The sequence below is a fragment of the Mastigoproctus giganteus genome, chromosome 4 (assembly GCF_048544385.1).
Source record: "Mastigoproctus giganteus isolate SK-2022 chromosome 4, ASM4854438v1, whole genome shotgun sequence".
In the NCBI taxonomy this organism is placed as follows: domain Eukaryota; kingdom Metazoa; phylum Arthropoda; class Arachnida; order Uropygi; family Thelyphonidae; genus Mastigoproctus; species Mastigoproctus giganteus.
The window spans coordinates 52,702,329-52,725,493 of NC_143578.1; the positions used below are offsets into that span (position 1 = coordinate 52,702,329).

At 37.2% G+C, this 23,165-nt stretch overlaps 1 protein-coding gene across 1 annotated transcript in view; it reads left to right on the forward strand.

Moving 5' to 3' along the window:
- Positions 1-23,165, forward strand: part of LOC150086740 (plexin-B-like) — a 415,555-nt gene that overhangs the window by 189,874 nt on the left and 202,516 nt on the right. Inside the window, exon 4 of the mRNA XM_090372733.1 lies at positions 998-2,298. Coding sequence (XP_090228859.1) covers positions 1,054-2,298 — 1,245 coding nt within the window. The 5' untranslated portion in view covers positions 998-1,053. The remainder of the gene's footprint in view (positions 1-997; positions 2,299-23,165) is intronic.

Below are 23,165 nucleotides of genomic sequence, written 5' to 3' on the forward strand. Positions count from 1 at the left end.
GTGTGGTACTTTGGATGAAACAACGCTCAATCAAAAGAGTAGATGGAGTTAAATAAAATTCTTGTTTAAGTTTGGATGACCATAGAATGAGCGAATGTAATCACACTAATGTGTACTGTGCTCGAATTATTTTAGAATGACAGAAAGAAATTGTTCGCCAAAAACTTCCTCATCATCATTGGACTCAGTTTCTCCCTTTATGGCTTCCTTTATGACTAGATGAAGTCTATTTACTGAAAGTCAAAGCTATTTTCGTAGAGCATCTTGTAATGCGCTGAAAATTAAATAACGTACTGTAATTATTTCGGCTACCAGACCAACGGGTCCTTATTGCATTCACTTTCAGTTTTACCATTTGGACAAATTTTTCCACGTTTTTATCTCACTCTCTCAAAGAACCTCTGGCTTTTCATCCCACAAAATACAAAAACTGATTATAAAATACACGCAGTTTACTGTCACAATATAAATGGCGCCACGTTACCTTAGTTTCCTTAGCAGTTAATTCTAAACGATCTAACTCCATAGAATGCCACTTGTTTGGAATGAATTATTATGTTTAGTAACACAACAGCCTATTAAGAATGAAGGGTTTAGCTATCTTTTTTAAATATTTTTAGATTTCAGTGAATCAGAGTTTTTAAAGCTTAAAGTACGTAATTACATCTTATCAAACTCGAGATCTTGGTATCCAGGCCAGATTTTGTTGTTGGATAACACAATGACAGTTTATTAATTTATTTTTATGTTCCATCCACTGCAGACGTTTTAAAATTACATAGTACAATTCCCTTCATTACTCCAGTTTCTTATATAAAGAAAACCCCAGTTTCCTCTTTTGAAACAAAACGCTTGTCTCTTCTAAGAGTGTCCAATGCAGCATTTAGTACAAATAATTTAGATTTATATTCTAAATTAATTTTTTAATCAATTAGCTAAAGTAGAACATACAATATGCGTTCTATAGTTACGTTTTATTCTTTTTTTTTTTTTTTAGGAATGATGTCTAGTGGGTTGAGATTGGATCCTCAACAAAGATGAAAATGTCAGAAGATGGATGAACCAGTTGGACATCTGTGTTCCTGTCCTACAATGTCCCAGAGAAAGGTGGTGAGCAGAAGTGGCCGGACATCCACATTCACTCTAAGCTTCCATCACATTTGGCTCTGCTTCTTAAACAGCCTTGTGCTCACTTGGATGACAGTGTTGTGTCAGACCTCCATCAGGCAAGATGGGGGTATCTTGTATGCTTCGTATAGAACTTATAACGATTCCATCAACTTTACCCATATGGTGGTGGATCATCAAACAGGAAGGGTATACGTAGGCGCCACAAATTGGCTCTATCAGTTCAATTCATCGTTGGATCTCGAGGCCGCTGTCAAAACCGGACCTACGAAGGACAGCATCCAATGTTTCCCAACAGACTGTCGTGAACAGCAACTATTGTCCATGAACAATGTGAACAAACTACTAGTCATTGACCAGGAGATGAGGATGTTACTGGTGTGTGGGAGTGTCCACCAGGGTACATGCCGGCGGCATAGCCTCGACGACATATCGAATTATGAAGAGTTAGTGCCCGTTCCCGTTGCTGCTAACGATGAGAATTCTTCGACCTACGCTTTCATTGGACCCGCCCGTTATATGGGATACAGGTCACGTGTTCTGTATGTTGCCACCACCAATAGTCGGTTAGGTCCGTATAGAGACATGGTGCCAGCCATCTGTAGCAGGAGTATAGAGAAACCTCGCTTGTTCTCCGTTGTCGAAAAGTCATTTTCCTCCATCGCTCGGGTCGACATCAGTTTCCATCTAAGAGACTACTATCTGGTGACGTACGTATATGGCTTTTACTCAGCCGACTACGTTTATTTCGCTACTGTGCAAAGGAAGTCTCACTTAAGGGCACTCGAGGAGTGGGGTTACATCACTCGTCTGGCTCGAGTTTGTGTGTCGGACCCGGGTTATAATACGTATACAGAAGTGACGTTGCAATGTCTTGGGCCAGACGGTCTCGATTACAACTTGTTGCAAGATGCCAGTCTGGTACGCGCTGGAGGCGATCTGGCAACCGATTTACATGTGGAACCGGGTTCGGACGTTCTGGTTGGCGTATTCACCACCAGCCGAGATCACACGTCCCGTCCTGCTACGAACTCGGCAGTGTGTCTCTATTCGTTAGCAGAAGTGGAGCAGAGGTTCACCGAGAATATCCATATGTGTTATAACGGCAGTGTACTCACAAGAGATATGGATTACATAGCGGGAAGCATAAACCAGTGTCCAGAACCAGGAGTAAGTATGAATACTTCAATTATATGCTATGCATAGAATGAAATTATAATCATAATTAAACTAATAATATACACTAATGATTTTGAAATAATTAAACATAAATAAACCCTTATAGCTATTAAATAATAAATTTTTACCTGAATACACTAACTTTTTACTTCCAAGTATGTAAGCAGAAGAAACAAACTTCACCTTTGTAGCAATAATGACTTCCAGTTCATTGTTGCTATGAAAGTGGCATTTTAATTTCAATTGTTACGAAAAAATCATGTCCAGTTAATTGTTGCCATGAAACTTGGTTTTATTTTTTTAGATAAAAACTGTAATTACATTACTCCATTGTTGTTGCATGTTTATGCAACAAAATAAATGTTATTCGTAGTTTTGTAATGAGTGTCAATAGAAAATTTTAACCTAAAAATAGCCCTACTTTTGTGATGGACCACCAAAAGTTTTAGGGTTATTTAATAATATTGTTAATGGAGAAATTCTCAAAGATAACGTGTCCCAAATGGTGCAGTGGTCATCAGCGCTCCATAACAGGCAGCAAAATACATCAAGGGACTAGATTTTCCATCGAAAGGCAACTGGTGTGTGATAGAGCTGATCATACATCCATTTGAGTGCCCATTACTTGCAGGATAGAATGATTTTAAGGGCAGAGGTACTGGCTAAGAACCGAATTGGCGATACTGAAAGGGGGAAAATAAATAGACCAGAAAGTACTTTATAAATCACCTTTGGATCAAAAGCCAAACATATTTGTAGATCGGTTTAAAAGGCCTAGAAGGCACGATTAATTTTTTGAGCTAAAAAGAAAAGATATGGATATGAAAACGCATTTTTTGGGGTTATTATTATTATTTTTGATAGTCATATAAACATTTTATAAACTTATAACCGTAGTATTAATCCTTATCAGCATGTGTTGTGAAATAAATTTGGATACGGTCAACTTTAAAAAAAATAAGATTTTATTATCTAATTGGATTAAATTTATAAAAATTAGCTAGTATTTTTAAAAATAAAACAAAATTAACAGTAAATTTAAAAATATATATATTTATTAAAAATCTGTAATTAACAAAGGCATGAATTTAGATAAATTGTACAAAGTCATCAAATCGTAAATTTAAATCAGAGAAACAAGTAAACAGATGAAGAGGGGGAGGTTAATTATGCGTTAAGCGCGAAGCAACTAAGGCTATAAGGCGTCAATATGTCCAATCAAACCAACAGGTGTTCTTCTGTTGGTTTGATTGGACGAAAATCCAGAGTTTCTGGGAGAGAAAACCACGCGACTCATGTCTGAAACCGACTAACTTAGTCACATGCGAAAAACGCTCCTTTAAAAATTCCTCCCATCATTGACGAGATTCACGCTCAAGCCTTTTCCAACCGATGTGGGAGGACGGTGATTATAACCACCGCTAGGAGGAAAGGAGGTTAGAAATAGAGCAGATAATTTCTTTAGATTTTACCACACTGGTAGACTCACACCTCCATCAAGAAAATGTGAACACCAAAAATATTGTGCACTAAGGATTTTTATGAAATAATGCATTCTAATGAATAGTGTTCCTAATAGTTTTAGGAGCATCAGCAACTTACTCCATATTGGGCCATACATAATACGTCTGTAAATTGCGTGTCTTCTGTGGTCGATTTGCGTTTGCTGGATGAAAAACTCATTTCCTGGATGTTGTTGTTGTTGTTGTAGGGCTTTAGGAGCATCAGCGACTAAGGCTATATTAATACTGTCTGTAAATTGCGTGTTCTGTGGTCGATTTTCTGCTTGCTGGAAGAAAAACCCTGCTACCCTCCCCTGAGATCGACTAACTCAGCGACATTGTGAAAAAGATCCATAAAAATTCCTCACATTATCAACGGGACTCGAACTCAAGTCTTTTCTACCCGGTGTGTGAAGGACGGCAATTCTAGCAACTGTGCTACCCACAAGTGCTCCAGATAAGTGCTTAATAGATAATCCTGCTAACTACGATTGTCTGACATTAAAGTCCATAATGAAGATTCGCGCATCTTGCATATTTTTAACTGCTAAAATTATATTTATATTAATTGATAAAAAATGAACAAAATCTTAATTATAAAAATCAAAATTTAAAAAAAGTAAAAATAAATTGAAGTTCGAAAAATAGCACAACATGAGAGAGAGATAATTTCCTACAACTGACAATGAGTCATTATATTCATCTTAGGGAATCTTGCCGGTGTCGCGAAGAATTTTTCCTAACATCATTTTTAAGCTGCTAAAAGTTGACAGTGATTAATAGCAATGGCCTTCAGTCAAGGGAGTATGTGTTTGGCATACCATCAATACTTTCCCCTGTTGAGAAGAATTTCCATCCCTTTTGTCTCATGTGCTTAACTGTCGAGAACTACGCGAATACTAATGCGTGTGTTATGTTAATTCGCTCTTCAACATTACGATTACTACTAGCAGTATTTCTCCTTAGAACTAATTTGGACTAAGTTATTCATCCCCGAAAAGTTGTGATTAGTAATGAAATATACGGCGATTCAGATCAAATTTTAATTATGGAGATTTTGAGCGCCCTCTGATGAGGAAAAATCAATCTTTAAATGCTTATTAAAGGCCCTTGTGGGTAGAATCCCTTCCTCCCCACACCTGATGGAAAAGAAAACGTGGCTGAGTTAATCGGTATCAGACGAAGTAGCATGGTTTTTTCTGCCGAAAGTTCGGGTTGTTTTTCATCCAGCAAACAGAAAATCGACTACATAATACAGGAAATTTACAGATAGTATACACGGAGCAATATGGCCTTAATCGCCAATGCTCCTAAAACCCTACTACCACAAACAACAACATCTTATTAAAGAAATAAAATTTTAAATATGATTCCAATCTGGGCGCTTAACGTGTTCCTGGTGTTTCCTGCGTTGGATTGGCAATGTAGCACTATAAAGTCTAAAAGGAGTAGATTTATAGATAGACTGGGTAAATTCTCAATGTTCAATCCTCCACCTCTAATCAAAACGGGTCCTCATCTGTGATAACGTTTTGCAATACTGTATTGATTATTCACCAGTTAAAAATCTGATGAGATTTAATTGATCCATTGCATCCTAATGAAGTTACGATTAAAAACAATCGTATGTTTATATTATAAGCGACCCGTTCAAGTTCTAATTTACTGGTTCTTTAACATGCCCTACATGAGATGGTGGCTCTGTTGCACCGAAGAAGGATGATGGTGAAGTACTGTAAGCAGAACGTGTTTAGCATAGTGAAAATTGGGTTTTTCTTCTTGCAATAGCAGCGAGTTATAAAATTTTTGTATCTGAACAGACAGTTCTATCGATATTCACCATAAAATATCGGAGACGTGTCCAAAAGGCCTGATGGGTGCGAAAAATGTATATAGTTGGGTGCATAAATACAGGGAATGACAAAAATCACGCAAGAATTACTTCTATCAAGATTGCGAAGCAGTCGTCCTGAGACAAATATTGCCCACGTTGAAGCGACGAGGGAAATCAATCGGCATATCTTTGGGTTGTTGTAGGGTTTTCGGTACATCAACTTAGGCCATACTGGACAGTATATATTATGTCTGACGCGCGTGTTCTGTGGTCGATTTGCTGTTTGTTGGACGAAAAACCCGAGTTTCTGAGAGACAAAACCATACTACTCTTGCTTGAAACCAACTAACTTAGCCACGTTGTGAAAAATGCTCATAAGCATTCCATTGACTGGATTCGAACTCAGGTGTTTTCCACCCTGTGTGTGGGGGGGAACGATGATTATACTGTGAAGATGCATATCTGTTGGCTCGGTGTTTAAATTTTTGCATGATGACATCAAAATGAGCCAAGTATAAGCCACGTGGATATCCACGACCAGAAAGACACTCATTTTAACGTGTATTAGGCTATGTTTATGCGAAATGCTGCAATGAATAGTGATTTCATTCCCACAATTCTCATTTGAATCCCAGTATTCAAACTGGATAATAAGTCTACTCAATGGAGATACATTGATTCATCGGCACTGATGAAAAAATTCTGTGTTGGTACACTTCAGAGAACACGCTTACACTGATGTTCATGGTCCATCTTCACACAGTGAGTTCCCAAGGGCACGCTTCCGTAACGAGAAACAGCTGTGCAGTGATACTGTAGGATAAGTTCCTGCTCTTTGTGATGGAGGTGCTCAAATTTTCTCAATCAATATATTCGTTTCCACCATGGAAATACCCTCCCCTTGTACTGGCCTGTCAGGAGTATAATTTTCTTGGAAATCGAGTTTATCATGCATTCTCCAGACAGTGGATCTCTTACTGTATGACTTCTGGTTATTCCCGACAACGAAAGAATCGCTTTGTAGAACTATCGTCATTTACAAGTTGGACAAACTACTATTTTCTAAATCATTAATAATCATTAAATGATTATTTTGTAAATCTTATATATTGAGTTCGCTTTGCATTAGCAATACCTACCCAATACCTCGTGGGGCCACCTTTTTCCCGAACACGTCTTGGACTCCACTAGATGTTGCAGGGTGTCTTGTGGTAGTGCTACCCATGCGTTGCAGGTGCCCAGTAATGTCGCACATTGTCAGCTGGATAGTCGTAGCATCGAATATCCTTTTCCAATAGGTCCCTAACATGGTCAACTGAGTCAAGAGCAGCTGACTTGAGTAGCCACAGGAGAATGTAGAATCCATTTTTATGTTCCTGAAACCAGTTAGCAACCTGTGGAGCCCTGCGGCATGGCGCGTTGTCTTGTTGATAGAAGCCGAAGTTGTTTGGATACATTGTCATCATCACATACTTGATCGGAAAAAAAAAAAGATAGGCATTCCCATATAGCCGTCTGCGTGGGTAGCACAGTGGTATCGTCACCGTCCTCCCCACACCGGGTGGAAAAGGCCCGGGTTCGAATCCCGTCGATGACGCGAGGAACTTTAGTGGGCTTTTTTCACTCCGTGGCTGAGTTAGTCGGTCTCAGGCGTAGATAGCAAGGTTTTTCCCCTCAGAAACTGGTGTTTTTTTCGTCCAGCAAAACAGGCAAATCGACCAAAGAACACACGCAATTTACAGACACGAATACGGGTTAATGTAATCATATACGGGTAACCCTAATATAGTAATAGTATTCCCATATAGCTACTGATTAACAGTGATCACAGGATCCAGGACATGCCACGAAAACAGTCCCCAAACCATCTAAACACCAACCTTCACTAAACAGCCTTCTAAACACCAAAAGTACATCCCGGTGCCATTGCTTCACGTTGCTTTCTCCCAATGCAGATCTGCCAATCAGTATGATAGAGCTGGAAACGGAATTCATCAGATCAGCCGACAGATTTCCATATGTCGGTGGTCCAACATTGGTGCTGACGTGCCCATACAAAGCGTTTCTTGTGTCTCGCAGTCAGCATGTGTACCCGTGACGGCCATTGACTGCCATTGCTTATAAGAGCTAATGTCCGAGGCATAGTTCATGTGGATATTGGTCTTGATATTCCTACGTTGTACTAGTAGTTAGTTGGGCTACTGTGCTGCGTCGTTGCTGTGTTACGAGACGAAACATGCAACGCTCAATGCGGGTGTCGATCACAAGTGGGACAACCACGTGTGACCTTTTGACTGATTGTTCGACCGCTGTTGAACCAGTCACAGTACACTCGTGGCACCATAGAACGAGATCATTTAACCATATTGGCTGTTGTCGAGATATCGCCATCTGCACGTCTTTCCACCACAATCATTTCACGTTCGAAGTTGTAGAAAGATCTCGACTCTAACCCATTCTTCGTTGCTGGCAATCAAAAACTGATCGCCACGTGTGCGAATTGCAATCTTATATCAGCCGGTCTAGAACTTGAGCTTTCACCAACGTCACAGACCAGTCGATTCCTGCACTATGGGGCGTTGTTAATGCAAAGTCAAACTGTATATAATTTGTAAGACATCACGCTGATAACGAACACTTGAATTCGGGAAGAAACGCTTAAAACTAACAAACGAATTGTTGGGTGTTTCCTCTCGATTCAAGAATTATTAAATAATTCCATGTTTTAATTTTGGGGTGCAGTTTTCCTAATGAATAGTCGTCCCTCATCGATTGCATTAGCAGAAAGATGGGACAATTCTGTACAAATGCGAATTGCTTACAAACCTCTTCCTCATAAATCTTGGTAAATTCGGAGTCTCAGTATATTGATGAAAACGAGGAGTTTTCCTCGTTTTCAATCGAAGATCGTTTTCCTCGATAAAAACGTTTATATCGTTTTTATGATATAAAAATTATATCGTAAAGCTTGGGTAGCCATTTAAAATTCGTTTTGAAACGTTAGTGGAAGACCATAGGAACATTGCTGTTTGGCCAAATTGCGCGTATTAAAGGCGTGAACTGGTTAAATGTTCAAAACTTCCTGAATATGCGATCTCAGAAGAAACCCTTAGCTGCAGACAAAGTTTGTTCCTAAATTGATATAATACCGCTTGTATATTTTGACAAATTGTCTGGGACCTACTAAAAAAATGGGTAGTAGGGTAGGCAAAAACGAAACATTCGCAGATTATTTTCAGAATGGGTAGGCAAAAACGGAACATTCGCAGATTCGAGATTATTTTCCGTTGACGAATCGACTATAAAACAAGTAAAGATTTAAAATTTTGGCAAAATGGCTGAAATTCAAGCTGGCATTTTATCTCCCGCAACCCCTTACCCTAAGGTCCTTGTGGATAGCACAGCTAATATAATCACTGTCCTCCCCATATCAGAAGAAAAAAACCTGAGTTCGAATCCCGTCAATGAAGCTAGGAATTTTTATGGGTCTTTAGAACGTGGCTATGTTAGTTGGTCAGGCGAAAGAAGCCTGGTTTTTCCTCCCAGAAACTCTGATTTTTCGTTCAGCAAACAGCAAACTGATTACAAGCAATTTATAGTTATATTAAATATGGCCTAAGTTGCTGATGCGCCTAAAACACTACAAGAACCCAACCCAAGATGATGTTAATTTTGCTAAAAGCTGTTCTCGAACATATAACATTCTGTATTCATTTAAACTGCCATTTTATGAATAAATATTATTGCACATATAGAGAGAAAAATGTCTAATCTCGCCATTTAAGCTGAAGGAGTTTATCTTTTGAATAGAGTATGCGGATCTCTCTTAATTTAAATTACCTATAATAACACCACATTGATCAAAACACGAATTTTAATTTTCATGAAGACGAGATAATAACTTTGAAACTGCTTGTGTGGTTTAATAATCCAAATTAGCAAAGTTCGAAATTATTTTAGAGACGATCATTAGTTTAAATCGAATTTTACTCCTCGCACACATCCACACACAATATTGAACTGCTCACTTAGAAACTACTTGGAATACCTCAAGTATTGTGAAGATTTGTAAAAAAATTGTAAAACAAATCTCTCAAGATTTATGTTACAGTGCTTTCACAAATTCGATAACTTTTTCCAATTCAAATATAACTGAATACAGTTGAATTAAAATTACAGTTTGCAGCTATTTATTTTCTGGTTTCTGAAGAGTGGCAGAGAAAAACAAACTGGATTTTATCTATTATTAAAGATTTTGGTGTCCAATCTGTTCGTTGTAATGGTGTGTGTGTGAATTTCTCTGTACAGGGACTTCTATAGTCTTCACTAATCTACTCTATTTGCAGAATCGTTTTTCATGAACCGAATCAGTGTCCCAAGCGCTGACAACGTGTCGAAGGACGAAAGGATTGCGTCGTGGCTAGGCGACCCAAAGAGTTTGATAAAAATGTTTGGCAAATGCAACTTCAAGAGCCACCAAGGAAAAACGGATTTAATACGTCAGCAACAGCTGAAGAGGTGTGGGACGAGGAATAGTTGGCGGTGGCGAAGTAAAACATCGATCAGAAAGCCCGCACTGACAAAGACATCTCCAAACAGTTAATACAGCTCCCGGAGTTGCTAAAGAATGACCGAGATCTTGGAAGGTTTTCGAACAGCTGTCAGTAGCCATGCTGTATGTATGCACAACGTTGCATCAGGGGTTCTATGAAAGACGGCTATCTCAAAATCATGAAAATTTAATGCACATTGACAGTACAATAACTCCATACTCGGAGGAAGTTATCTGTAGAAAGGATTCTCTGGAGCAAAGAATCTCTATAGTGTTTTAATCATATGTAAGAACCAGGGTCTAGTGCCAACTAAAAGAATGTTTTGAAAAGGACTACTCCACCCAATCTGTGAATCATAGTGGCCGCAGAATGAGGTTTGAGCCTACATTTTGTAGTATAGTTTCTGCGAATGGTACTTTTCAGAAGAAATATGTACATGTTTCCTTTTCTACGTCACAAAGCTGTGTGTGACTAGTTGGTAAAGGGCGAACCACTGGCTAATTGAAATGAAAAGAATTTACAAGGGTATTCCAAAGCTTACTTGATGACTGCTCTTTAGTAGAGATAATTTTCAAAACAACTGAAATTAGACAGTAACATTTCTAAATTTACAGATACCGAGAACCAGCTAATTGTATATTTGGGTTTAATCTTCGCCGGTCCTCGTGTGTAGCACAGTTGGTAGAATCTTCGTTCTCCCGACACCAGATGGAAAACACCTGAGTTCGAGTCCCGTCGATGGTGTGAGGAATTTTTATGGGGCTTTTTCACAAAGTGGCTGAATTAGTCGGCCTCAGGAGAGGGTAGGATAGCTTTCCCTCCCGAAAACTCGAGTTCTTTGTCCAACAAACAGAAAATCGACCATAGAACACACGCCATTTATAAACAGGACACACGGAGCAATATTGGCTTAGCTGCTGATGCTCCTACAAAAACAATAACAACAACAACACAATCTTCACCGACAGCACAGTGGTTACAGTTACCATCTCCAAACGGGCTAGAAAAGGCCCAGGTTCAAATTCCGTCAACGACGCGGGGAACCTAAGGTGATAGTTCTTTTTTTGTGTACACCCGGGTTCGCATTGTCATCATTTTCCCTTTTGATTTGCACACGTCCCAGTAAGGATTATAATGTCTAATAATGAGATGTAATTCGGCATAAAGGTCGTTTCCTCTTCTGGTCTTTCTTAATTAGAATACTTCGACATCACAATTCATTGAATCTTTCCTAGTTCGATTTTTAATTTTGTTCTGACTTCCATTAAGCAACTCGTTCGGTGTGAGACCCGACTGACAAGAATTGCAGCAAAAAATAAATAAAATAAAACATATCCACTGGAAAAGTCATCTTATGCAGTATATCTCGTACTACATTGAAAAAAATCCCAACTGTTTTAATCAAATTTCAAAATAAATTACAGGAACTTCATCCAACAATAATAAAAGCTGATTTCGATAACCTGGAAAACTCTGTCAGAAACAAAAAAAAAAAAAAAAAAAAAAGTTAGTTGCAGCCACATTAATCGAATTCCGATAAACTGGAGAATGTCTGCAGATTTTAGTACACGTTGGCATCTTCGAATATGTGCATCCGAATCTTAAGACTACGCAAACTCCACTTGCTCATCTGCAGCGAGACTTGGGATGAAAAATTAATTTATAATCGAACTTTTCAAAACTAAAACGAAATGGCGAGTCACTTTATACTCTTCCGTGTATAACTTTGGTTTACGAACTCTTACGGCAGATAATTTCGGGTGGAAGAGGGGTGGGAATAATTTCATTTAAAAGAAAATTCATTTTGGAAAAATAAAAAAAAAATTAATGGCATAAAATTTTACAAAAATAATATAATGATTTCGAAAAAGTGGAATTGCATCTTATGGCGAAAAAGATTTAAAAAAACAAAAGTAATTTTAGATTTTGCAGTTTCTGGCTTCTTCAAGTTTTTGCAAATCTTTTGTGCAAGACGAATGAGAAAAGACATTGGTGTACTCCTAAAGAAACGAACTAAAGGGTAGTTTCCAATAGCAGAGATAGCAAAGACATGATAAAACAAAGAATAGATACAGGTAACTTATTACAGCTTCGTCTAGAATTAGATTCCGTTGTGGGTGAGCTGACACCAAAATCGAAATTCCCTCATGCGGAAACGATTGAATCAGGGTTGACCTCACTAAGCGTGAAGACTTTCACTGTTTGTTAGGGGGAAGAAAGCAAAGGAAAAGTGTAACAAACTTCCTGCAACTTCTACACAACCCAACTATGGACTCAATGAATGTTAAGAAATGTAAGTCCCTTTATTTTATTCTATCATCTGTAGTACCAGCATTTGGTACAATCCAGACATCTGACAAAAGATCGAAGAGGACTTTTGTACTGCATTTCAGTTCCGTTTCAAGGATATAAAAACTGAGGAATCGAGTTAGAATTTTTTTAAAATAATTTATGGAACGGTATTCCATAAATTATTCCAAATAAATAGATAAAAATAAATATAAATATTAAATCAGTGTTTAGTGGCGATTATTATTAATCTAAGACTATCAATGCTTATATCTTACTTTATGTTTGCATAAAGTTTGTATACAAAAATTTAGATAAAATTAATTAAAACAGTTTAATTGCACATTTTAAAAGTAACAATTTGTTTATTGATTCTGTAAAGTTGAAAAATCTTTCATCCAGAACATTCACTATACTGAAATGATTGCTTAATTGTAGAAGACTTTTCGTAATCCACTTTAGATTCTATCATCAGGTAATCTCAATCAGGTGCCTTAGTGTTAATATCCAGAAACCCCTCCGTTGATGTTATCACGTCCTACCAAACACTGCGTGTCAAACAATTAAAAATATGCTCGTAGACCTTCGCCGCTTAGAACTCAGGTCTACGTTGTCGCAGCACACACACAGACAGACAGACACACAGTGAGATGCATAGGATAGGATGCTACATAATATGGGTTACTACGGTCGTGCAGCCGTCCACAAGACACTGATCACTCCACCTAAATTTCTTATTAATAAAGGTTATTTGTAAATATGCAGCTGTCTGGTTGGTGGGGCAGTGCAGTTCCAAAGAATAGTTCTATTTGGGGAAATTTTTGAGCAATTTCGTCAGAAACTGAGTACAGAAGAAGCATATAAAATATTTAAATGAGCAAGATTTATTTTGTTAAGGGTTTATATTTTTGTTGGTGTTCCACAAGATATTACACAACTAAATCTAGTTGCGGGTAATTGTGTATAGAAATCAATACATGTCAGAAGTCAATTATGAAGCCTACTCGAAGTTCCAACTGCTATTCTTTATCTCTTAAATACGGAGAATGCGAAGTTTGCTGTACTATAATTGGATTGTGGGTTCTCACCGAAAAGAAAGAAAGAAAAAAAAAAGCGACAAACACTTCGCTGAAACGTGCCGATCCCACGTAATTTAATTAAAACTTTTAGATCGGTCTCGTATTTTTAATTTCTCCAAAATAGTTAATTATTGTACATTCATCTCTATAATGTATTATAAAAACAGGAAAAGGCTATAAAGTTTTTAGCAATTTTCTATCAAGCGTGCATTCACTTTGGAAAATTATTTTCTCTTCTTTTCGCAATATTGGAAAGGAGAAGCACGTCTGCTAATTTCGCTTGTAAGATATTTTTATACATTATGAAAGGTCCTCCGGGGAAGGCTATCACAAAATGCATTGATCATTGTATATTCGTAATCTTCCATCTAATTTACTAAGTTAGGGAAAACGTTTCGAATAAAAAATCACCCCTCCTCACAAAAAAAAAAGAGAAAAAAAGAGAAATACTCCTTCAGGTGGATGAATGTTTATTTCTCGAAGTGCGTGCCTTCGCTCACAAAGCGCATATGAAAGCAAACAATAGAAGAAAAAAAAAATCGCCTTCAAAAATATTCAATAAAAGCTCGAAATAGATTGCACCAATGCATTTTCAACGTGCCAACGTACTTAGAAAAATTTCCTTCTGAATTATTAATGTAAAAACAAAAATAAAAGTAAGAATGTAAGGGTAGCGATGTCATCAGTGCTTTCCGTCCGCAACATTTATTGTCTTCAACATTCATTTACTCCATCAATACGCTGCTATCGACTGCCCGTGTTTCTATTTACATTTTTCAGTTCGTGCAGACTTTAATAAAGAAAATGGCACCGTGTACATGAAACAAATTTCTAAACAACTGCGATCCGAGTTTCCTTTTTAAAAAAAAAAAAATAATAATAAATAAATAAAAAGAATGAAAGCAGAAGAAAATATATTTTTCTGTTATTGGCAGTTAATGTGTGTAAACATTAAAGTAGTCGTCTGCACTTGAAACCTCCAAACTACTTTCTCGGATTAAGTTAGATTGAGTTCGAGTGAGCGGAAATACACTGTTGAAAACAATTACATGATATCGCTACACTGTTATAGATTCCGTCAAGGCAACTAAGGCTGTGAGACGTTGGTATATAGCGTCTTTAAATTGTGTGTATTTGTATATTCTATTTGCTCGTTTTCCGGGATGAAAAAACCAAGAAACCGACTAACTCTGCCACAATGTAGCTAAAAAAAAAAAGCATAAACAGTTCCGTGCGTTGTGAAGGCAATCCAATCTAGACTACAATTCCAGGGTTGTATTGTAATGTCTTAAAGTAATGTCTACTGATCTATGATTTTCAAACTATAAATACCTTCGTGCGTATCGCAAGAAACAGTTTTAATTTCAAAAAAGTTTATTTTAACTTGCCAAAACAATCTTTATCCCTTTGAACACATTCATGTGTTCGTTCAGCGACTGCCGAAATCATCTACAACTTCACATCCTCTTTTAATTGATCAGGAACTCCACTTATTATACAATTTTTGGTCCTCGTGAGTAGCACAGTTGGTATGATCAACGTCCTCCTCCCATTGGATGAAAAAAGACATGAGTTCGAAATCTTCGACCTTTTAATCATAACGTGGCTGAGTTAGTCGCTCTCAGGCGAGGGTGGCATGGTTTTTTCTGCCTAAATCATTTTAAACTTCAAATCATCTTTTAATTGATCAGAAACTCCACTTATTACCCAAATTTTTGGTCCTCGTGGGTAGCACAGTTGGTATAATCACGGTTCTGTCCATATCGGATGAAAAAGACCTGAGTTCGAGACCCGTTGATGACATGAGGAATTTTTATGGGCTTTTTTTTTTCATAACGTGGCTGAAATAGTCGGTCTCAAGCGAGGGTAGCATGGTTTTTTCTCCCAATTGGCCTAAGTTGCTGATGCGCCTATTCAATTTTCTTCAAGGCCTAATGAAGTCTACTTTAAGCATATACCCACGTTGTGGTAGGGGCTGAAGTAGTTCAGAGTTGTGCTGTATTAACCCAACGGCATATAATCTTCTTTAAAATTTAATTAATAATTAGTCATTTTGTAAAATCAATAACAAATCATAAATATGCAATTAATGGGGCCAGCAGGCAATATACATAATGGGCTAGCTTAAAGTAAAGCCGTACATAATGATCTTAAAAGGATTGAGAGCTTCATTTATATATCTAGGGTTTGTTTTTAATAAATAAAAGCTACGTATGCATTAAAAATGTACTTTTCAAACCTGGTTATTTGATCGTGACTAATTGCTTCTTTTCACACGTAAGGTAGCAAATTATGAACATATTTTTGATAGCAAACTTTTGAATAGTAAACATTGATAAACAACAAAAGCAAAAAGAAAGAAAGACAGAAAGACTCTGCTGTATAATATATATGTATTATTGCGAGAGTGTCTAACTTGTTTTCCTTTGGTGCTCGTTAATAAGCCTTCGGAAAACAACAATGGTAATAGAATATCCCTAACTTTTTTTGAGTAGTGTAGAGGAAAGGTTTGTTCTGCACTATAATTGAAAAAAATATATCCATTTTTAACTTGAACGTATAATGTAAGTAAAAAACTAAATTAAGAGAATTAATTACTTTTTTTTTAAAGGATGGGCAGGAGATCGTATAACCTAATCAGTTCATCCTTACAAGTGGTAATTGGGGCAAACTTTGTCATCAAAGGGAAGAGGATTATTTCCGGTATGCCGTAATTCTGATTTGCCAAAGTGTTTAAATGACAACAGTTCTGGATCGTTGAGCACGTGATTGCATGACTGCAGCACTAACGAAGATTCAAGCTATTGGACCATTATCGCAGTCCAAACAACTCAACAAGGCATGCTCCATGTGCAATTACATACCCCGAGAATTGAACTTTGTCATCTCTGATAAATATCGTACAAACAGTTGCCTTATTTGCTGTTAAATATCATCCGAGTTTCCAATATTTTGAATAAGTGGCGTATTAACACAAGGATGGATAGCACATGATGTCCATGGAAGAAGAGAAAAATTCGTATTTTTGTTCATATGGAAAAAGTCGAAAATTCTTATTTCATAGTTTGCTGGAAGCTGCAGTCGACTTCTAAGGGAAATTAAAGTTAGGCTGGACGCTAGAGGATATATACTCAATGGGCAATTTATTAAGAACAGCCCCATCCTAACAGAAAATTGAATCTATACACCAGTATATTTTGGTAACAGACAGGTTCAATAGCTGTTAATGGTACATTGAAAATGAGCAGTTAACGCCCTACAACATTAGAGGTTCTTAGGATTACATGGTGCATAGACGGGCCTTACTTTCTTATGTCAGGTTGGGTTAATCCTTGGCCTTCTCAGGACAAGGATTAACCCAACTTGACATAAGAAAATGATTGGCTGGTCTGACGAATCCTGGTTCCAGTTGCATCAGTAGATGGTTGGACTAGAGTATGAAAATAATAACAGGACATTATGGATCTGTCATATCCGTTGGCAACATTTCAGGTGTTTGTCACGGCAATATTGCATGGTACCATGTAGAACTGCAAGAGACTATATTAGATGAATATAACTGAATAGACAATCCGAATTCCTCTTTAAACGGCCGCCGTAGCCGAGTGGTCAGCGCGAGGGTACATAAGTACACGTGAGTTGAGTGACCGGGTTCAAGCCCGTGACTGCTAAAAAGGGTGCTGTTTCTTGTATTCTTTTGATCTTGTGAACTCCTCTGTTTGTGTGGTCGTCCCGGAGTACAAACAAAAAGTTTATTTATTTATTTAAGTGGGTTATCTTCTTTAGGGAACATACTGGAACTTACGATATAAAATGTAAACATACCAACAGGAAAATAACACATACTGTATCATGCTCAGTTATCATTCATATAAAGTTATAAATCTATTGAAATGGCTATAAAAAGAATTAAATTTTCGAGATATAATTCGGAATAAGGTGCTTTAAACTTTTAGGCAAGACAGCATCTTAAGCGATTATGAGGAAGGTGGAATGCTAGCCGAAATATACAAAATTAATGTACACTGGTGTCCAAAACCATTATCATAGCAGCCATTATCAATCCACTGCAGGATGGAAGCCTTCTCAACAATTCATATTGAGGGAAATGGACCATAATCTGCCAAGTTGGTCCAGTGCGGATTGGCAGATAGACCGTATTTAGCAGTCAGAGGTTTGAACTCCAGTCTATTCAAAGAGCGTGTGCTATTGCACTCGCGCTCCTAACCACTCAGCTACGGAGGCCGTCTTAAAGGTGTCTAAAAGTAAAACTACAACCACATAAAAACTTTGTTTGTTTAAAATTAAAAATCATTACAATTCTAATTTAAAGATTCAGTTCTGTTTAAGCATATAACCGTACTGCTTTATTAAAGTTGCTGTGGTTCTCCCTAATGGAATATTCAGTGACCATTTGGTACCACATACAGTTTACCTTAAAAGTGTCACTCTTGTGAACACAGAGAGTTCAAGACAGAGCGACCTGTATTAGATGAATGTCAGGTTGGGTTAATCCCCTGCCAAACCCCTATGGCGTTTCGCTGTTGGTACCAGATAGCAGTTATCCTAGGATGCGGTACTTCTTGGCCAAACTTCCATTTGCCTTCCAGTAACTTCTCCTGTTTCCTTAACCTTGAAACTACATTACTATACTGGGCACTTGAGACTATCCTGTCATCATCCTGCCACTGGCAATCTCCTGTTTCGAATCTGTCAAACATGTACTCTGCATTATGCAGAAAGAGGAAACCTAATCGGATGTGTTGTGTACCGCACTAGTTTAGAAATGACCGGTGCTGTGTGGTGTACACTTTCGTCGCTAACTGATTTGCATGTTTCGCAGATTAAATTCGTTTTAAGACGCCATATTTGTATTTCTCATGTTCAATTACTCAGGAGGTCAAATTTTAGATAAAAATGTAAGGATTTCCTCTTTGAAAATAAAACAACGTGGTTATAACTTAATATTTGGACATTTATATTTATATAAGTGATATAGTCTGACGCACCAATGTGATGGGAAAAAAATGAAAAACGGAAATGCAAAGAAAATCTAAATATAAAAAATAAAAAGCATGCAAATGCCAAGCTTATAGTTTGCAGTCCCAACAGGGGCTAAGAAATCTAAATATTTAATAGCCAATCAATAGCCATTAAGGTGTTGAAAAAATGTGGAAGCATGTGGGTTGGTGGGGGCAGTGGTGGTCGTGGTGGGGGGGGGGGGAGTAGCCTACTGAACAGTTGCTATCATCAGCAAATGGCCAGCCTTTCAGCAGCCAGCACCCTGGTGCGTTTTTGCTCGGGAGATTCCAAGCATTAATTGATCTGCATATTGGTAGATCGGGGTGACGTGGGGACTGGCCGGCTGGCCATTGTGAGACCACTCGGAATCTCTCACACAGAAACACACCAGGATACTGTCTGATGAATGACTGCTTATTCCCTGACGACGTCAGCTATTCAACAGTCTGCCCCTAACCCCGAGTTTCCTTTATATTTTTTCGGCGCCTGTATAGCTATTGATTCGCAATCAATGAGCATAAATAATTTCCCAATGGCAACGGACTTACTTTTATCACACCCTGTATATTATTTATTTATTTTCATATTTGTCGGATAATATATAGCAACAAAGTGTTGAAAAGCATATACATTAAGAGAGTGAATTATGAACATAAAAGTTTAAATTATTAAATGTATATATTATTATTGAGCTCACGATATTGTCGATATAAAATTATTAAGAATAAATACTTAGAATAGTCTTTGTTTTGTTTTCTGTCTGATATAATGATTCTTTCCAATAGATTTCTTCGAATCAGGTAGTGGATACTACCAATCTCAGTCAATATTCAGTCAAATTTATTTCTACGTATAGGATAACATATTTCAATGGCTGCCTGAAAGGTCTGCGTTAGCACAAGTATCCTGAAGGCAGTGAATTTGTCAACGTCATACTTTTTTTGGATAATATCAAACAGTAACACTTTCCAGAAATGTATCCCATTAGCCACAGTAATTAATCATGTCGATCTAACTACACTTATCTTCAAACTTCCAGCCTCATTAACAAATTCAAAAACTGCTAACATCTATTTCTTTAAAAAGAAAGCAAAGGGGAAAATATTCTAGAATCCCAAATAAAATAACGCGTTTTTTTTATATTAGATAAATTACAGCGAATTTCAGATTAAATTATTACTATAATAACTCATTCGACCAACGATATCAATATCAATTATCACAAAATGCCCTTTATTTAACAATTATAACTAATTAATTTTTCAATTACAACATCTTGATTTATTTTTTTTTTTAAATTCCATAATATACCTAAAACTGAGATTAAAAAATAAACAAAATGAATATTGGAAGTAGTTTTATTTTAAAATGCCGAATGCTTGTTTTAAATGCGTGAAAATACGATTAACTTTTAGTAAAAGAGTACTAGAGACAATAAATTTACAAGTAACATTCTTTATTCTGTACATGGCGTCGACATCTGTTGGCGACCTGTAAAACTAAGAATGCGCATGCGCAATGCATGAAGTAAATTAACATGGCGTTAAGGGTGAAGCAGCACGTGTTCATGGCGGAACATTACTTCAAAACAGTCGTTTAAAACTGCTCAGCCATGTTGTATTTTGGTAATTAATATAATCAAACTATCGGGTATTTTATGAAAGAAGCTTTAAGTAGAATTAATTGGGCTTACATTTTTTTTCCAAAATGATAAATAACCTATTTCAACCTTCTACTCCCCTTCTGCCAGTATTGTAACGTAAATTTGGTTTTAATGGAGCTGTAAACAAAATTTACAGCCCAATTCAGTCCCAAATATTCTGGAAAAACAGACTAAAAATTGTATTTATCTTGTTTTCTAAATCAAGATAGAATACCATGAATGAAAATAAATAGCATATCTATTTTTGGGACACGACAAACCATTGTGCACATTTTCTCTTTTCTTCTATTTTTTTTTTTTTTTTTTTTTTTAATATTACGATGTTGTTCTCCTCTTCGATATGTTTTCAATGACTCATATTTCTTCGGTGGATGAAACGCACAAAATGATCCCCGTTCATAAAGTACGATGTCCACAGAGTTCAATACATTTTACAGCGTCTGCCTTTTGATGTAACTGTGCTCTTGTATTTGTCTTTCCACGTTACTGAGTATCAAAATCAAAGAAGCATGAGTGGCACAAATCTTTTCCTAGTGAAGAGAGTCTCGTATTAGTACACACTTGATGTAGGTGCGCGAACAAAGATGAAACACACCAATATGGAAGGATTTGAAGAAAATATTTCGTAACGCTTTCACAAGCCCGACCTAACAAAAGCGAACCACCGTTTGTGGGAGGGAAGGGAATGGTATTTTTTCATGTTGATTCTCTTTTGAATGAACATGAATTTCTTCTGAAATATATATAGTGACAAATGCTAGTTTATTGATATAGCAGAAATCTTTCACCTGCATGTGGCTAATCCTTACTTACAAAAGAAAATAGTAATAAATAAAATAAAGATATAAGACTCTGCTACATAAAATACATCGTGACGGATGTAGTGCAATAAGTAGCGTTGCTCTCTCTCTCTCTCTCTCTCTCTCTCTCTCTCTCTCTCTCTCTCTCGTAAGATTAGCTCCAGTTTATATTTATTATCCATTGAGAAAATACTTCTCTTTGGGATGAAAATTTTATACTTTTTTCGCACCATGGTCAAGTTTGCTCGTCTTAGGCGCGGAAGATGGATTTTCATCCCACAAAACGCAGTTTAAAGAAAATATTGAAGCTTCATAACTTCAGCTGCCTTCACAAGCAGATGCCAGTCCTTTTTTTTTTAATTCTTGGTACAGTAATGTCCTTTGAAAAAGAAAAAAACACGAACTGTTCAAAACATTTGCAACTCTGTACAAACTATTTTTAAAAAGGAATTAATTTCACGTGAAGTTAGGGTATTTCATTTTCTGTAGCGCTCCACCTTCTTCACATCATGGTCCTTCTTTCAAAGCAAAGATAGCTGAAACCAAAGTTCCTTAAGAGGTTATGAAGTGTAGATCGTAAGCTATATGTTTACAAACACATTGACAAGACACCAACGATAGTGAAATGGAAACAGTCGTTACTCTTGAAATTTAAGTTCCACGATGCTTAACTTTACTTTGATGAAACTGGATTTATGTCTCTCTTTAATATTAATATTTTACTCATATGAGGATCATTCAAAATGTAAAGGCTTGGTGTGGTAACAAAGTTCCTGGACTAGTGTTATTGCAGTCATGTTCGATGAGTTTGAAAATAAGCGGAAGTGATATGTTATAGTTCAGACTTTTTCCAACAGATGGTGGTACAAAGATTGTCCAGTAAGTTGGCAGGTTGCAAGTAACAACCAGTTTCCTTAGTAGCGTTAACATTCCCGATTTTGCAATGGAGCAACGAATGAATATCAAATTTTGCTTTAAACTAGGAAAATCTGCAGCAGAAACGTATGAAATGTTAAAAACTGTTTATGGTGATGAAACGCTAAGTCGTACCAGTGTGTCTGAATGGTATAAGCGGTTCAAAGACGGGCGTGAGGATGTTCGCGATGAACCAAGAAGTCAACCTCTCAAAATGAGGACAGAGTTACAAAATTTCGTGGAAAGAGATCGTCGTTTGATTCTCAGAATGATGGTTGATGAGTCGGATATGAACATCTTATTTGTCAAATTCTACATGAATAAGGAAAAGGAAGGTCTGTGCAAAATTTGCGGCGTAGCCTCACAGATGAGCAGAAGCAACGAAGAGCATCATCGTGCAAAGACTTCAACCAGACGTGTCAAGACAATCCTAATATCCTGGGCTGTATTATCACTGGAGATGAGTGGTGAATGGTTCAGTATGACCCAGAGACAAATCGTCAGAGCATGTAGTGAATTTCAAAATCGTCAGAATGGTCCGAACAGTTTCAGAAGCCCAAGATCAAGATGATGATCATGTTTTTCGACAAACAGGGTGTGATTCACAAGGAATGTTTACCTGAAGAGGGAAAAAGTCAATGCTGCGTTCTACGTACAGATTCTTCAAAGAATATTGAAACTCATTTTCCGGGTGAGGCCGCAATTTTGAGGGAAAGGCAGCTGGTTCTTCGCACTCGTTTTGAAGACATTTTGACGAAACAGGGCATTGTACAGATCGACCATCCATCTTACTCCCCCCAATCTAGCACCAGCAGACTTCTTCCTCTTTCCCAAAGTGAAAACTACCCTCAAAGGAAAGAGATTTCAAGACGTTGAGGGCATAAAGAAAAACGAAACCGCCAAACTGGTTTGGCGGTTTCGTTTCTATGGACATCTTCGCTGACTCTTTGCAGAAACTTCTAGAGCGGTGTAATAAGCTCTACCCTGAATGGACAACGTTAGATTTTAATACATACGTCACTTTGATTATTGGAGAAACCAATAGTTAAAACTTTTTAAATCATTATTTGGCGAAATGTTTTTTAACTATCAACGTGTTATGAATCATTGAATAGTTGTATACCCTTAGGAAGAGTCTCTTGCTTTTCTCTCAGAGATTTATAATTACTCCTAAACTTTTACTTTAGGTTTCGTTCAAACA